The sequence below is a fragment of the Strigops habroptila genome, chromosome 15, assembly GCF_004027225.2.
Source record: "Strigops habroptila isolate Jane chromosome 15, bStrHab1.2.pri, whole genome shotgun sequence".
In the NCBI taxonomy this organism is placed as follows: Eukaryota; Metazoa; Chordata; class Aves; order Psittaciformes; family Psittacidae; genus Strigops; species Strigops habroptila.
This window is the reverse complement of record NC_044291.2, coordinates 5,269,351-5,286,002: the sequence shown is the minus strand read 5'-3', so window position 1 is coordinate 5,286,002 and position 16,652 is coordinate 5,269,351. Positions and strand designations below refer to the sequence as shown.

Here is a 16,652-nt window from a genome sequence, read left to right as displayed (position 1 = left end):
GCTGCGCAGCGCAGGGGGACGGCCCCGGGGCCACCGATTTCGTTGTGGTGCGCAGCGGCCCCAAAGCGCCGCGTTTCACCCCTAAAACGAGAGCGGGGGCCGGGCGGGGAACGGGGCCGGGCCCGAAGGTGCGCCCCGTCTGTGGGGCACCGGCGTGGTCATTGCTGCCTGTTTCGTTGCCTTTTCGCCGTTCCCGGCCGGTGGCCGGGGGTAGGTGCCCGGGTTTGGGTTTGCCTGGGCTGGGGCGTGCAAGGGGCCGAGCCGGTGCGTGTGTACATGTGTGTATATGTGTATAGACGTGTGTATGTATGTGCATGCGTGTGTGCTCGCCGTGTCCCTCCCTCCAGCCACCCCACCCCCGGGGAGGGGAGGGAAAACGAGAAGGGGAGGGGGATTGGGGGGGCTCCGACGGCTCGCCTCGCTCCGGCAGCCCCAGTCTCTCCGCCAACGTCAGGGAGGTCATTAATAACCAATTAGGAGGGTCAATGAAGCTCATATATAGCCGGGCGGGAGCCACCGAGCCGCACGGAGCCCGGCCCGCCGCCCGCGCCCCGCCGAGCCCGGCCCGCCCGCCGCTGCCTCGCCCCCATGATGGGCTCGGTGCTCCCCGCTGAAGCGCTGGTGCTCAAGCCCGGGCTGAAGCCGCAGGGGCTCTCGCTGGCCGAGGTGATCACCTCCGACATCCTGCACAGCTTCCTCTACGGCCGCTGGAGAAACGTCCTGGGCGAGCAGCTCTTCGAGGAGAAGAGCAGCCCCAAGACCGCCTTCACGGCTGAGGTCCTGGCTCAGTCCTTCTCCGGAGGTGAGTGGATACCCCCCCCACGCACACACACGGACCCTCCGGACATCCCCCCCCATCCCCGGGACGGGCCCCCGGTACCCGGCGGCGGGACGTGGCTGCCGGCGCCCGGCTCTCCCCAGCCGTGTAATAGCAGTTGACTGGGGAAGAAGGGCTTTAAATTCATTTGGTTAACTTGGGCTTGACCTGAGAAAGTTTCCACTTAAACCGCGGGCCGGGGGGAGCCGGGGGGGCCCCGTATTCAGCCGCCCAGGACAATATCTTTTCTCTCGCCCCGGCATCGCCGGGGCGTCCCGGCTCCCTTTTCCCCCTCTCGGATTTTCTGTTCCTCTCTTAATTTACCATGAAGGCTAATTCCATTTCCATTCACTATATGTCAACCATCTCATCTCCCCATTTTGTAAGAGGAATTCCTGGGCCCTTTTAAACAAGCCCTTGCGCCATTCAGGCACAATGTACCGCTACAGCATTCCTAAAGGACTAATGAATTTAGAATTAGCAATTTCTTTCTAGTTGAGTTTAATGAATGCAGATCACTTTAACAGCATGACAAATTGCTGGATGGGCCGAAATAGACACCATTTAACCTCCTTTCTCAGCCCCGCTCCCTCGCCCGGCCCGGGCTGCTTTTCCCAGGTATCTCCTCAATGCCCCGGGGTGAACCTTGTACCGCTTTGTAGGAACCCGGTTGGGCGTTTCAAAGGCTCAGCCCCGGGATTTGGGTCCCCTCTGTCCCCTGCCCGGGTTTCCCTGCGGTGGGGCGGGCGGGGGGTGAATGGAAGGAGGGCGGCAGGTCCCGGTCCGAGCCCCCTCCCGCCGCCCGCAGAGGTGCAGAAGCTGTCCAGCTTGGTGCTGCCGTCGGAAGTGATCATCGCCCAGAGCTCCATCCCCGGGGAAGGGCTCGGCATCTTCTCCAAGACCTGGATCAAGGCTGGCACCGAGATGGGACCGTTCACGGGCAGGGTCATCTCGCCCGAGCATGTGGACCTGTGCAAGAACAACAACCTCATGTGGGAGGTAACGACACCCCCTGTATCCCCAGCCCCGGGGAGCAGCAGGGACCCGGTCCTGGGGCTCGCAGGCTTTGCCCTGTGCCTATGTGCCGTCGGGCACCCTCCCCGTGCCTCAGTTTCCCCGCTCATGCAAAGTTCTGGCTTCCTCCAGGGCAGGTGGGTTTAGGAGACCCAAGGGCTTCTTCAGCTCTCGGGGTACAGCCAGCTCTTGGAGGAGCCCCAAAAGGCTGTTGCTCATGTCCTATGCAGCAGGATCACACCCTGCCCTTCACTGTGCTCAGTGCATGAAACCAGCTCTGCCTTGTCCCCTGTTTTGTCCCGGCCCTGGTGCTGTTAACCTCAAGTGAAGCCATGGGGTTCTGAGCTGCCAGGGCATCAGGGGTTGATGCCCAGCTGGTAGAGGGGTATTTTCCTCTATTTATTTATGTTTGTTTCACTGAGCATCAGACTTGCACTTCTTAATTATTATTATAAATTTATGCCTAATAGAAACTTGCCTCCCCTTTCCTACCACCCTGCAAAGCTTCTTCCCCCTGAGAGCCAGGTCTGGGAGGCACCATTCCAGGGACATCCCAGCTCCCATGGGCAGCAGCAGGATGCTGAGCTGCTGGTGGGGTGCTTCTGGGAGGGGGGATTGAGGCCAGGAGCTGTGTTATCCCCATGGGCATGGGCTGCTGGGGCCAGCCGTGTCTGCCCAGCAAGAGCAGGGCTCCTTTCTTCAGATCCTGTCCGGCTGTGTGGTCCAGCACCATGAGCAGGAAGGGTTTGGGCAGGGTCCCAATGCTGTGCTGGCTTTGAGCTTGCCCCTGTCCATCCAGGGATGTTATCCCAGATGCAGGAGGTGGTGGGGCTCAGCCCGTTGTGGGCAGCATCGCTACCAAACGCTCTTTCCCCTTCCCAGGTTTTCAATGAAGACGGCACGGTGCGGTACTTCATCGACGCCAGCCAAGAGGACCACCGCAGCTGGATGACCTACATCAAATGTGCGCGGAACGAGCAGGAGCAGAACCTGGAGGTGGTCCAGATTGGGAGCAGCATCTTCTACAAGGCCATCGAGGTAAGTGGGGCAAAGAGGAGCAGCAGGAGGGGACCCCCTACCCCAAAGACCCGACCTTGTTCTTCGGGCTGTTGCTGGTTGTCTGTGGGAGCACAGGGCATCTTTGCCATCCCCAGCACCCAGACCTCCTGGCACAGGAAGGCACCGTGGGGAATGGCCATTGCATGGGCTTCAGGGAGCAGCAAAGGGCCCTTCTCCTCTCTGTCCCCTTTCGGTGGACTCACGGGGTGATGTGTGCTGAGCAGAGGGAGAGCAAACGCTGACCAAGCTTATTTTGGGGTGTAAAGCATGAAAGCCAGGATCCTGGCCCAGGCAGGGCTTTGGGCAGGAGCCGGGTTTGATTCTCTCTTGATTTTTGTGCAGAACCCGCTTCTCTGTAGCAGGGGAAGTCTGGGGGGTTCTGTGTAACCCCGGTGCTGAGCGCAGGCTGTGCCTGGCTGCACAGTTTTTGCCCAGGGGTCACAAGAGACTCTGGCTGTAAACAGCAGGAGAAGAGGATCAGGGCTGCAGGCGCCAGGCAGGGAGCGGTGCTGGAACCGCCGTGCCTTGGGCTTTCCGCAGCGGGGCTGTGGGGAACAGACTCCTCCTGCCTGGCTCATCCATGTGCTCCTGTACCAAGGGGAGTGGGGACAGGCGCTGGGTCCCAGGGGTGTCCCAAGGCACAGGCTGTTGTGCTGTGGGATTAAGGCTGGAGGTATCCACAGCTTCCTATGGGAGATGTTGGGATGGAGATGGGAGCCTGGCTCCCTAGCCTTATTGATGCCACGTATGTACAAGTCACACAGCAACAGTGGCGTGACAGCGGGGACCAGCCCTGCTTGTGTGCAGTGTCCCCATAACCCAACGCTGTTGCAGGCGGAGAAAGGTGGTAGCTCAGGGAGGTGTCACAAGAGGGAACATCTCGCATTCCTTCCCGGACCAGCACTGTGGGACTGTTCCTCTCCGGTATCGGGTCCAGAGCTGTGTGGGCTCCTGCCCTGCTTGCAGCTGGGAGAGGCTCTTAGCCGGGAAGGAGTGCAGGTGCCACTGGTTCTTTGGGAAGGGCAGCTCCTGGGATCAGCCTGAGCTCCTACGCTGTCTGAGAGAGGAGTGAATGCTCAAATGCTCCACAGCACAGGACCATGGCCCAATCCCGCACTGAGCCAGCATCAGCACTAGGTGTGGGATTGCTGCAGCAGGATGGGAAAAGCTTGTTGGGTGGGTAAGAAGAGAGCGGGAAAGTTCCGTGTCCCTCTCAGGGTTCTGCTGCCTTTCCCTGGGCAGTGCTGCAAGCAAGAGCCCCAAGTGCTCCTGTGCTGCTCTCCCCATCCTGGACACCCCTTCGTAGGCTTCAGCCGTGCCCAGTTTTAAGATGTGATATTCCTGTAGGCAGCAGCTTAACTGCTTTTTATTACTGTTCTTATTCTGCAAAGAAGCAAAATAATTCTGTGTAGCCATGGTGTAAGTAGGAATTCAGCTGTGTGTCTCACACCTTGTGTGAGCACAGGTGATGGGGCAGGTGAGCTGATATCTCAGGAGGTACATGTAGAGGCCCCGTTATAAGCATGGTTAGTCTGCAGGCTTGTTCCTGGGGCTGAAGTAGTGAGTTCTGGAGCAGGACAAGTTTAATTCTCTTGTCATGAGCAGTGAAGCTGAAATGTTGAGAGTGGTGAAGCCCAACTGATGGGGAGGACTGGGTGTGGGGATGAAGGGTGCCTCTGGCATGGTGCTCCTGCTTCCGTTGTCACCGGGTCAGCACAAGAGGAACAGAAGGGGCTGAGGTTTTCCATGTGTGACTGCAAGGAAAGGAAGCAAGGAATGTTTGAGGAGCTGGGTCACAGCCAGGCATGACAGGTTGAGGATCTGCATCTTCTGTGGGCTCCCCATTTCCCCTGCACAACACACATGCATGGTCCCAAACTGACTGCTTGTTTAAACTCGTTGGAGTTTGTGCACCCAACAAGAAAAGGAAAAGGAAAGGATTTTCCTTTTTTGGTTCTCTCTCTGCTCATTAATCCCCTAACGTGGAGTCACAGGCACACAGATATCCACATCTCGGACAGCAGCAAGCCCCTGTTCTTACCCATTCTCCTGCCTTGCTGCTTCCCTTGCCACAAACCCTGGACTGAGAGTGCAGCATCAGCCCGAGACCAGCCAGAGCTGCTCAGTCTTGGGCAGGATACACAAACAGTGACCTGAACTTGGTCGTGCTGTGCATGGATGCTCTCACCCTCCATTCCCTGCCAGCCCTGGGGGGCTCATCCACCTCCTTTCCCCCTCTCCATGCAAAGCCTCCTGCCTGCTCCATCCCCTTCCCAGTGGGCACTATGAGCTGCCCGGCCCATCGCTCTGCACCCACCTCTGCTGCACCATCACTGCGGTGCAACATCTCTTAGGATCCCTTTCTCACCTACCCACCACAAAATCAGATTTATTTTGTGCCTTTTTCAATATTTGCCTTTAATATTTCCATGTGTTTTGCCTGTTCCTGCTCTCAACAGTTCCAAGTTGCTGCTGCTGGAAAAGAGTTTTGGCCTTTGATCTGAAGGCCATGAGATTCGGGGGGGGCAGTTTAAATTGCTTTTGGGTGTAAGCACACGAGTGCTCACCTGCTGCTGGTGTAGGTGCTCCAGCAGAATAAAACCTGCACACACGTGTATGCAATGTGGTGTATCCTTTCAGCAATCTTTTATTCTATTTGCTCGTATTAAATATAACTAATCTTCTGCTAAGAGAAAATGAAACAGCACCGATTTGGGATACAAGATGATATTGCCTTTCCCTGCCTCCCATATTCCTGCTCTGCAGCCTCAGTGAGGTCTTTATGCAGATGGACACTTAAACATATGATGTCAAATTCCTACTGCTTTCAGGTGCCTAAAATGAGGCACGTTTTCAGTGTTCAGGTGATCCAACTTATGAGCTGTGTTTTATGTGGATGATGCTTTTCTTGGTCTACTTGTATATGGAAAGCTGTCCTCTGAAATGCAGGAGTTTCCCATTTCTAAATCATGTTTTTAATGCCAGGGACCTGCAAGGGGGAAATGAGTGTTTTATAGAGTGATGTTATTAGTGTTGCCTGAACTGGTGTCAGAGCATCCGTCTTCCCAGCCATGGCTGCTTCATGTGGGGAAGCTTGAACGTTGTTTCCTGGCTGCTTGCTCCGACAGCGCAGAAATGTAACGGGAGCAACAGAGGAAGGAGAAATGCCATCATTTCAGGAAAACAGGAGCATGGGTGGTGCACAAACCATTCCCTGGCACTGTAGATCTTGGGCTGCTGCAGGCACCATGGCTTTGGTGTGGGATATAGGCAGCATCGCGCACCCAAACTACGCTCACCTATAGCAGCTAGTGAGCTCTCCTCTGATCCCTGGGCTGATGAGCCCTTCGCTGGCACATCTGCATTTCCACTGCCTAAAATAAGCCCTGGTAGGGTCAGGTGGGAATTGCTGGCTGTGCCCTGCAGCAGGATGGTGCTGATGGCTCTGTCCAGAGCCAAAACACTTTGCAGGAGCACTGGTCTGGTGCTCCATGTCATAGCTCCTTGCTTCAGTCTGTCACTTGTGCCTCATTGCAGTTCATGGGTCCACACATCATTTATTTCTCCATGTCTCTATGTGCCTCCTTGTCTCTGAGAGCTGCGGGGACCTCTGCATCCTTCACTCCAGAGACCCCTGCGTGCTCTGTAGCTGCTTATTTGCCTGTCATGTTTGTGGCCCAGCCTGGGGAAGGGCCCAGTGCAGGTCTGTGCCGGCGGTGGATGATGCTGAGCTGTGGCATCGCCTCCAGTGCTGCAGTGCGGGCTGTGCTGTGCCTGCCGGGGGGTGCTGGGGACCGCTGGTGGGTCCCAGATGGCAGCAGGGTCTCGCAGGAGATGGGCTGTAGCCAGGGTAGGTCCGAAGTGACCATTCAAGGATGTTCATCTCTGTTCATGGCTGCTCCTAACACCCTCATCTGTATCTCTCTTTATAGATGATTCCTCCGGACCAAGAGCTGCTGGTCTGGTACGGAAACTCCCATAACACATTCCTGGGCATCCCAGGTGTGCCAGGGCTGGAAGAGGAGCAGAAGAAGAACAAACATGGTAGGTAACCCCAGAAACAGCCTTGGGTGCACCATCCCTGCCCGTTCTGCATCCATCCCGTCCCCAGCTCTGAGGCTGCAGGGGACATCCCAGGGGATATGTCAGATTCTGCAGAGAGCCGGGGACAACAAAGCGTCTATGAGACAAACCCATACAGCTTGAGCAGATCCCCAGTAATTTTGGAGGTTGCCCATGGCTGTTGCTGGTGCGGTGGCTGGCTGCCTGACCCAGCTGGGTGGGGAAAACAGCGCTTTTTGTGCCCCTCTATAGGGAACACAGGTTAGCTTCAGTGTTTCCCCCTCACCTAAAATTGCATGAGCCCATTCCCAGCTCTGGCCCCATCCCAAAGGCCCAAGCACCAGCCTGTGGCCCCACTCTCCCTGGGATGGGTGTCTGCACGAGCAGCATGGAGCCAGCGAGTGGTCTCGGGGTGGTTATTTAGGACGGTCACATTGGGGTTCAGGCTGTGTGCTGGAGGACAGCCCCTGACCGTCCCCTGTTGTCCCCAGAGGACTTCCATGCGGTGGAGACGGGGGCCAGCACGACGGGGCGCATGCGCTGCGTCATCTGCCACCGCGGCTTCAACTCCCGCAGCAACCTGCGCTCCCACATGCGCATCCACACGCTGGACAAGCCCTTCGTGTGCCGCTTCTGCAACCGCCGCTTCAGCCAGTCCTCCACCCTCCGCAACCACGTCCGCTTGCACACCGGCGAGCGGCCCTACAAGTGCCAGGTTTGCCAAAGTGCCTATTCCCAGCTCGCCGGGCTGCGGGCGCACCAGAAGAGCGCTCGCCATCGGCCCCCCAATGCCTCCCTGCAGGCTCACTCGCCGGCACTGCCCGTGCCCCATCCTGCTTCTCTGGCCCATCACATCCCCACCATGGTGCTGTGAAGCCCTCGGCGCAGCAGTGGGTTTTGGGACAGCAAAGACTGGCGCTGAGGCATGCGATGGACTTGGGGGGGGGGGTTGACCCTTGGCAGAGCTGGGGGGCAGAGGCAGGGCTGCTTTGTGTGTTGGTGGGGTTTTGGAGCATCGCTGTTTGTGTGGGGTTTGGTAGGGGGGTTGGTGAGGGACCCCCCCCAGCTCTGTGAGCTGCACCATGCGGGATGCTCCCTGGGGAGACGTGGTGCAGGGTGGGTGCTCCTGGTCCCTGGGGCGGGCAGGGGGACAAGGGATGCAGCGGGATGTCCTGCGTGGATTTGCTGGTGCAATGGGACATCCTAAAAGCTGGCTGGGCTGAGTCCTGCCTGGGTGTTACACATAATCTGATGGAAGGAAAAGCTGCTCTTATCCCTTCTCTGCTCCAGGGAGCGTCCAGCTGATGCATACCCCACTGAAAGGCTGGCACGGCCGCATTCGTGCCTGTTTGGCTCCGGTGGCTCTTTCCAAGGGACACATTTCCCTCATCGGGAGCCCTCATTGAGCAAAGGGTTGTGTTTTCCCCCACCCGAGCCCCCTCTCCTGCCCTCCTCCAGCCCGAGCCATGCACTGGGGTTCGCCAGACCCCTCCGAGCGATGCCATGGGCAGAGGGGGGACAGGCCACGTTCCGCAGGGATGCTCCCCGCTGGAAGTGCGCGTCCACAGGCAGGTTTTGTGGGGTCTGTTCCCCGGAACACTTCGGCTGTTACTTGTGCTGCCCTCTGGGGACAGAGAAAACCGGTCCCTGGGCCAGCTCTATCCCCAAGGACAACTCCAAGCGCCCTCTGGAGTCCTGCCACACGCGAGAGAGGCGGGCTGTGTATCATAAAGCTCGAAAGAAGGTATTCTAATATTAATTATAAGTCTAAGATGTATAAAGTTCTCACCAACTGTGTTTTACTTCCAGAGAAGAAAAAACAAGTGTCACTTTAACTCTGTAAATATTTATGTAAACATTATTTACAAAACTTTGATATTATATATTATTTGATTGTATATGTACACAGTGTAAATACATTTGTACCTCTCTCTTGTATTCTAAATAAAAATTACTTGGAACATTTATCGTTTAGAAGAGGGACGGTATGGAGAGCTTTATTTTGTTAAGGGGGGATGTAGTATTTTGAGAGAGAGAGCTGTGTTTTGTTAAGGTTGGGGTGAGTGAAGGTTTCAACTGAGTAAAAGGTGAATTAGGGGATGTGCATCATCTATTGGACCAAATACAAGAGGAAAAGACCCTTCGCAGGTCTGAAAGAGAAGGAGTGGGTGATGCTAACTGCACGCAGGTACTGTTATGTGGTCTGGTACCCCCTTGTCTCCACATGTACAGTCTATTTGAAGCAACAACTCTTGAGATCCTTTGATATCTTTCATGAATTAATGGTCATATTCCAGCTGTGATGGGCTACAGGCGCAAGTCTTCCTTGGAAGAAGAGCGATTTTGGTTCCAAGGAAGGGAAGGAGTTGCCAAAGGTCACTGCTGGCTTCTTTTTCCTCTGACAATCTAACTGGTGTTTGAATTAAACGAACAAAACTTCCACACAAACCTATTATTTACCATTAGAAGAGCTTTGCCAAGGGAAATGTCAACTCATCCCTTAAGCCAAGCCCAACCACCACCTGAGCGTGTGCCTTCCTGCAGTCCCCACGTGTGGGCTTGCAGCAGCAGACACTGGGTGATCCCCCCAATGCAGGTCAGGGTTAGTGTTAGCCGGGGGGAGCCTCCCAAAGCGGGGTGCTGGAGCCCCCGGGGAGCCAGCCCCGCTCAGCCCCACAGCCTGCCCTCACTAAGCATGGCCGCTCCCCGCCTTTGCTTCCCAGCGCAGCCCTTTCCTGCCAGCAACCAACATGGCTGCCCAGGCACCTCACCGCCGCCCTCACTCAAGATGGCGACGCCCGCGCCTTCAGGCGCGTTCGCGCCAGTAGCCAACATGGCGGGCGGAAGGCGCCTGCGGACGCGGTCGCGGCGCTGCACCGCCCGTACTCAAGATGGCCTCCGTCACCATGCGGCTGCCGGTATCGCGCAAGCCGGTGGCGCTAAACGCGCCGCAGGGCCCCGAGAAGCACTTGGTGGCTCCGGGGGACACGATCACCACGGATACAGGCTACATGAGGTGAGGCAGCGGCGGAGGGAGGCGGCGGGGGGGCGTGGGTGCTCGTGTTCGGGCTGTCCTGAGGCGGCCGCTGTCTCCACAGGGGCCACGGCACGTACGTGGAGGATGACAAGCTCATCGCCTCGGTGGCCGGCGTGGTGGAGAGGGTGAACAAGCTGATCTGTGTCCGAGCGCTGAACACCCGGTGAGCGCAGGGAGCGTGAATCCTGTGCGGCGTGAGGGGCTGGCTGCCAGCCCGGCCTTGTGCGGGGCAGGATGGGGTGTCTGACGGGCTGCTCTCCCTGTCCCGCTCCCAGGTACAACGGTGAGGTCGGCGATGTCGTGGTCGGGAGGATTACGGAGGTAAAGCTCGCTTTTTCCCGGTGTGCCGTGGAGGAGAAGGGTGTCCCGCTGGTTGGATGTGGGTCTTGTGTCTTACTCTTATCCACAGCGCTTCTGACATCCCCAAAAGAACGGTGTCCTTGTGCAGGAGCGCTGTGATGGGGTTTAAACCAGATGAGGCTGGAGGCAGTGAGCAGAGCTGGCTCTGATAATGGTTCTGAAATACTGAGTTCATATTCATACGGAATATGAAGTCTGAAATAGGAGATATCCTTGGCTGGCTGCAGGACACTCCGCTCTGCTGAAGAGCTTCTGTTCAACTTTTAATCAACAGATTATCTTTCCTTTTCCAGGTTCAGCAGAAGCGATGGAAGGTGGAGACGTATTCCAGGCTAGATTCAGTCCTCTTGCTGTCATCTATAAACTTACCTGGTGGGGAACTGGTGAGTGTAGTTCACGCAGAGCAGTGCCAGAGCCCTGCTGTCTTCTGCTTCCTCTGCCACCCTTCACACAGTACACAAGGGGAGTGTTGGGTTTTGGGAATGGGTCTGAATGCTCCAGTATGTTTAACTCTCAGTGTTATTTGGACATAAACGCTTTAGTGATCTGAAGATGCGCCTTTGGTAGCCAGACTGCGTTTTGCTTGGCACGCAGTGGTCCCCCCGCAATGTGTTAACTGATGTTTTCTCTTTCTGAGCTACACGTAACTTGTCTTGCACTGTGCAAGAAAATCATGAGGGGATAGCAGGGGCGGCCGTGAGGGGAGATCATGAGGGGAGATCAGTTTGCCCTTAGTGACATGGTTTAGTGGTGGGCTTGACAGTCCTGGGCTGACGGTTGGGCTCAATGATCATACAGGTCTTTTCCAACCTAGTTGATTCTATGATTCTATGATTTCAGAGAAGGAGATCGATAGAAGACGAGCTTGCAATGAGGGACTGTCTGCAGGAAGGGGACCTCATCAGTGTATCCTTCTACTGCTTGCACTCAGAAGAACCAAGGGCACGGGGAGAACAGCCTGGGTGGTAGTAAGAGATCTCTGCTGCAGGCAGGCAGTGGCTGTTGGCAGCGGGCAGCATTAGGGACCTTGTTTCCTTTGTTTCCTTAAGTGGCACTGACAGGCAGAGGTGCAGTCTGTATTCGCTGATGGGGCATTATCGCTGCACACACGGAGTCTGAAATACGGGAAGGTAAGTTGTTCAAAAGCACTTGATCTTGGCCTAAATCTGCTCCATGTGACATCCTTTTGGAGGGATTTTTAAGAGAACGGCTCTGGAGTAGAGCAGATGTTGTTATAACCCATTCCTGCAGGTTGAGGAAGAATATTTCCCCAAAGCAGAGGAAGTGCCCTTGAGTTGCCCTTTGAGCTGTTGTTCTCTCAGTCCACAATTACATCCTGCAAACCCTATTTCCCCCACTATCCTCTTAGGAATTAAACCCTGGGGAGAAATCTTCTGACTCAAACTTCATCACCGCTCTTCTGCAGGCCATTGCCCCTGTGACTTCTTTCTTTCTCTCCAGGGCTCTATTTTACGCTTTATGCAGTTGGCATTTATCTCTGGTTTTGTGCATTGAAATAAGCCAAGGGGCCATTGGAGTGCAGGCTGCAGTTTGGGATTACCAGACCAAGGGTATTAGCACTTAAAAGATGAAAGGGAAGTGTTCTTATTGCACAAAGGGCGAAGGACAGTGATTGGATTAAGAGGGAAAGTGTTCTGCTAAATTGGGCCTCTCACTCCTCGTTTTTCTGCAGGGATGGTTGATGTGTAGTTACGATCAAGATATTATTAACATTTGTGCCAAGCACTTAGAGTATTCTTCATCTTCAAAGGACTGCTCAGGCATTAACTAATCCTCGCAGCACTCCCAGAGGCAGGCAGGTTTTATATTCACTGTTTCACAGGAAAAGGTGTTAAAATTGGCTGGTTCCTGAACTGGGAATGGAGTGCATGTCGGTGACCTGACGTGATCTGTGGTGGCTCATGTCTCTCATGCTGAGTCTTGTGGTCTCCTCTTCAGCTTTCCCAGGGTGTGCTCGTCCAGGTCTCACCGTCTCTTGTGAAACGCCAGAAGACTCACTTCCACGACCTGCCCTGTGGTGCGTCTGTGATCCTCGGCAACAATGGTTACATCTGGATCTATCCAACTTCAGAGCAGAGAGATGAAGAGACAGGGGGCTTCACCACCAACTTGGAGGTGAGGGTTCAGGGAAGATCAGCCTTCTCCTACCAATGATGTTTTCTTAGTCTAGCGTAGTCAGAGGCACGTGAACAACCTGAGACTTTCCAGATTTGTTATTAGGTTCATGGCAAAGCTTTTTTTAGAGTAGGCTTGCATTATTTCCCTGTGTATTAATCTCTTTTCCTTTATCCTTCCTCAGCCTGTTTCCATGTCTGACCGGGAGGTGATCTCACGGGTCCGAAACTGCATTGTAGCTCTGGTTACTCATAAGTTGATGCTCTTTGACACCAGCGTCCTGTATTGCTATGAAGCATCCCTTCCTCATCAGGTACAGAAACTATTGGTGTTTACTTTATTCCATGCTGTGGGCAGGGAATGGAAAGGCCTCCTCAGTTGCTGAAGTTAGGTGGTGAGGCTTCCTTTTGGCTTTCCAAAGCATCCTAGTAGTAAGTGACAATATGAACTTCCCTGCTTCTGCCATAGTCTTGGTTGACCACAACCCTCTAAACTCACTGCTCATTGCTGTGTGTCAGGGACCCTTGTCCCCACGGAGTGTGCAAAAGTAGTAGTTGATTTTTGGTGCCAATGTTACTTTTCTTTCCACTGCAGATCAAGGACATTCTCAAACCAGAGGTGATGGAGGAGATCGTTCTGGAAACCCAACACAGGTTGCTGGATCTGGAGGGATAGGGCACATGGCCAGAAGCAGTCATTTGAAGTCCCGACATGGCAGCTTTTGATTCCCAGTATTTTATTTTTTTTTCCAGTGTTCTAGTCCCCAACATTCATTCCATATTTCAGAAACCACCAGAATTCCTCATTTTAACTCCTGGGATATGTCTTGAGCCCTTTTAGTACAGTAGTACTAAGCAGTGCTTAAGTACAATAGCCTTTTAGTGCAGCAGCCTGAAAAATTGGTATCTGACCTTTGTGAAGATGCAGGTACAACTGGGACATACCCCATAGCACTTGTTGCTGTGTCTAGTGCCCCCGAATATCATGCAGAATGATAGAGAGGAAAGGATGCGTTTTGTGATGCTTCTCTCTCCCCAAAAGCTTTCTAAATGGTTTTGATTTTCCTTTACTGCGATACAGGTTTGCCAGTGTGGCCTCTGATTGAGAACTCTTGTTTTTCTCTTTGTACCTGGGATATACAGTCTTAGTCTGTAGAGAACAGGAATATCCACACCTTTGCTAACCACATTTTGGGTCTGGTGAGCCAGGAGCCATGGGCAAGCAGTGTCTTCTCTGCATGTGTTCTGCTGGTCCCTTTATTATGCCTATTGTAGTGAGCTCTTCCTCTGAGGAGGCTCCCGTGTTTTCTATTAAATATTTTACATTTCAATAAATTTTTGAAACAGATCAGTCATTCAGGGGTGTGTGCATTAGCTTGTCTTTCTCCAGAATGAATTGGGTCTAGCTGGAGAGCCACAGCTGGCTCATTTCCTTGTGCCAGGGCACTCAGAATGGTTGCAACGTCCTGTTATCTCCCCCTCAACTGCTGCTCTTCATCCCATCCAAGCAGGGTTTAACCTTCCTCTTCAGCATTATCTTCTGTGCAGAATTCCTGGCTAAGTAGTAGATTGCCTGGTGGTGTTCACAGTGGCTCTCTCAACATTGCTGCCCTGCAGGATCCCATGGAGGGGTGAGTCTTGCAGCAGCTCTGTCTGGGGGGGTCACAGGGAGCCCAGTAAGACACTGGTGAAGATTCCAGACCAGTGGTTAGAGATGGGCATGCTGAGCCAGATGCAGGCAGTCACTTGTCTTCTCTGTACAGAATGGTTGTGATGCTTTCCTTGGAGCATCCTCTCAGATCTCTGCTGCTGTATTAGATCTGTCTTTGTTGTACATATTGTGTGTATATATTGTATTTGTATTGTATTAGAGCTGCTTGAACCACAGTGCTGTAATTCTTTAAAAGGATGAAAAAGCAAAATGTCAGCCCTGATTGTCCCTGAATCTAATTATAACGTGGCAAATTCTCATGCTCGCCCCAGGCAAAAGGCAAAATTCTTTGCTCAATCTTTTCCTGGGAACTAGAAATGCCCTTCGGTGCTTGTCGCCTAATTGAGGCTGCTCTGCCTCTGGTCCACAGCAAGCACTAGGTGGCAGCTTCGGATCGTGTTTGTAGCATTCCGCTTCCCCGGCTGCTCTGCCTCATTGCCCTGCCAAATAGTGAGGGCTGGATGTCTGCCACCAGCGCTGCTACCTAACTACTAGAGCATTATGGAGCTCAGTGGCTAAGGACAAGCAAGGACATGGCTAATCCGTTCTGCTGCTGCACAGCTCGAACTTCTGCCCGTGCTGCCTCTGTCAAATAATACTTATCTTCTTGGGGATATTGGTGGAATGCTGGACACAAGACCTGGGAATTGTTAATTTTGAGTTTTATGAGGATTCCCTAATAAGTATTGCAACAATCGCATCCTCAGGATGACTTGGGACGTCTGAAAACTAAAGCTGGATGGTGACACTTCCAGGTCTGTGCAGGAGGCTGGTGGCAGCATTATCCACATCTGTGTGGACAGGAACAGTGCAAAAAGGCTGAAAGGTTTAGCAGCATCTGCATCTTTTAATTAGAAAAGTACCTCTTTTTTCCCCATCCAGTTGGTGTAGTTTAGCAGCTGTTTATCTTGCTACCACATGGGGAGAGTCAGGGATTTCTGCTGTGAGGCTTCTAGCTCTAAGCAGATTGGGAATATGTAAGCAATGAGATAAAGTATTCACTTCTTTTAAAGCATTTTCGAAGGCTGGTGGAGAGCTCTGTAGTTAATCCAGTAGATCTCTTTGCATCTCTGCCACTTAAATTTAAACAACTCTGTGTTAGTTAAAGAGCAAAGGGGTGAAGAGACTGTACTTTGGTACCACCTGGAGAGATTTGATACCTGGAAATGGTTCTGCTGAGCTGGTACAGGAATGCAAAATGCTTCTCTGTCCTCAGGCAACCTCTTTGCAGGCACCTAACAGGTCAGAAGGGGTTTGGGGGGTGGTAGGAGGTGTGAAGTGCTGTTGGTGATGTGGTGGAAACATGCTGAGGAAGTGTGCTCTGGGGGTTAATTTAGAGTTGGATCATGCTCATGGGTATGAAGCATGAGCTGTCAGACCTGCAAGGTAAAACAGCACCAGGTTCTCATAACAGAGATCTTGGTAAATGGGTGCTGGTGTCTGCAGCAGGCTGTGTGGGCTGCACAGCTGAGTTCTTAGAGGTATGTTTTTTTCCTTTTTCCTCTATTTTTTTTCCTCTCTACAGAGCAGTCTTTAAAACTGTGGTCTGTCTCCAGGCTTCTTATGCCAGCCCTCTCTCCACATTGTGAACCTTTTTTGGTTAGTTATTATCAATAAATGAGTATACAGCCTGCAAACCAATGAGCTCAAGATCTGGACTGCTTCAACTCCGAGCTTTCCAATTCCTCCTGCTTGCTGCATTCCTGATATTTTGGCCTTAGGGATGTGTTAAATGGGGGAGACTGTGTGACTCATCCAGTTCCTGTGCTCCTGAATACTTTCGTTTTTAAGCCTAAGAACAAGAGCACCAGCTGGTAAGGTTTGATTATGGATCTTTCCTGATGTGGGCAGAGAACTGAAGGTACCAGTATTTCGCTCCTCGTCCATGAGGGGGGTAATTGCTGTTCTTTGCAAATTCAGCCAGTGCTGTGCCAAGCCCAGACCTCAATCCTGTAACAAGCCTTCAGTGAGGTCATTGCTGGCAGTTCCTGCAGCCCCATCACGCACAGCTTTGCAAGCCAGCAGGTAACAAGAGATGACAGTGACAAAACTGCGTGGGGAGGGAGAAACTTCCTGAGCAGTTTCAAAGGTGTCTGAGAAAGGTACCAGGACAGCTGCCATTTACTGTTGGTTTGGCTGAATTCCCACGACTTTTCCTTCTCTTGACAAACGTCAAGGGCCACCAGTGCTCATCCATCTTTAAAGCAACTGGATGTGCTGCTGGAGCTTCTGGTTTCCATACGGAGAGGCTTCATGTTCAGTCAAGATCCACAATATGGCAAATGACTTTTCCCTAACGCCCAGCAGATATGAGTGGGTTGTCAGATGGGATCTGGGGGAGGCTTGGCAAACAGTGTCAGCTCCTGTATTTCAGGTAGGTGGGGGAGCTGGGGCCCCTTTTTCCGTAGGCAGGTCCACACGAGAAGATGGGCAGGCTGTGTAAAAAAAAGCCTTTGA

General features: G+C 53.4%; 2 protein-coding genes across 2 annotated transcripts; both read left to right on the top strand.

The window, feature by feature from the left end:
* The first annotated feature begins 504 nt into the window (after positions 1-504).
* On the top strand, positions 505-8,922 carry PRDM12 (PR/SET domain 12). The gene is made up of 5 exons (XM_030507000.1): positions 505-802; positions 1,626-1,816; positions 2,714-2,869; positions 6,823-6,934; positions 7,444-8,922. Exons 1-5 carry the CDS (start codon positions 589-591, stop codon positions 7,824-7,826), a joined length of 1,056 nt encoding a protein of 351 aa, XP_030362860.1. The 5' UTR covers positions 505-588; the 3' UTR covers positions 7,827-8,922.
* An 897-nt stretch (positions 8,923-9,819) lies between these two features.
* On the top strand, positions 9,820-14,411 carry EXOSC2 (exosome component 2). The gene is made up of 9 exons (XM_030507210.1): positions 9,820-9,968; positions 10,051-10,152; positions 10,265-10,310; positions 10,643-10,732; positions 11,190-11,255; positions 11,411-11,479; positions 12,309-12,485; positions 12,670-12,798; positions 13,080-14,411. The coding sequence occupies exons 1-9, from the start codon at positions 9,844-9,846 to the stop codon at positions 13,158-13,160; spliced, it is 885 nt and encodes a 294-aa protein (XP_030363070.1). The 5' UTR covers positions 9,820-9,843; the 3' UTR covers positions 13,161-14,411.
* Positions 14,412-16,652: the final 2,241 nt, after the last annotated feature.

What these genes read in the sequence shown, in the direction of transcription:
- EXOSC2 (XM_030507210.1), top strand. Translation starts at nt 9,844, where the DNA reads ATGGCCTCCGTCACCATGCGGCTGCCGGTATCGCGCAAGCCGGTGGCG. An exon ending in GTCCGAGCGCTGAACACCCG is followed by an intron (nt 10,153 to 10,264) that starts GTGAGCGCAGGG and finishes TCCCGCTCCCAG; the next exon opens with GTACAACGGTGAGGTCGGCG. An exon ending in AAGCATCCCTTCCTCATCAG is followed by an intron (nt 12,799 to 13,079) that starts GTACAGAAACTA and finishes TTTCCACTGCAG; the next exon opens with ATCAAGGACATTCTCAAACC.
- PRDM12 (XM_030507000.1), top strand. Translation starts at nt 589, where the DNA reads ATGATGGGCTCGGTGCTCCCCGCTGAAGCGCTGGTGCTCAAGCCCGGG. An exon ending in TCTTCTACAAGGCCATCGAG is followed by an intron (nt 2,870 to 6,822) that starts GTAAGTGGGGCA and finishes CTCTCTTTATAG; the next exon opens with ATGATTCCTCCGGACCAAGA. An exon ending in GCAGAAGAAGAACAAACATG is followed by an intron (nt 6,935 to 7,443) that starts GTAGGTAACCCC and finishes TGTTGTCCCCAG; the next exon opens with AGGACTTCCATGCGGTGGAG.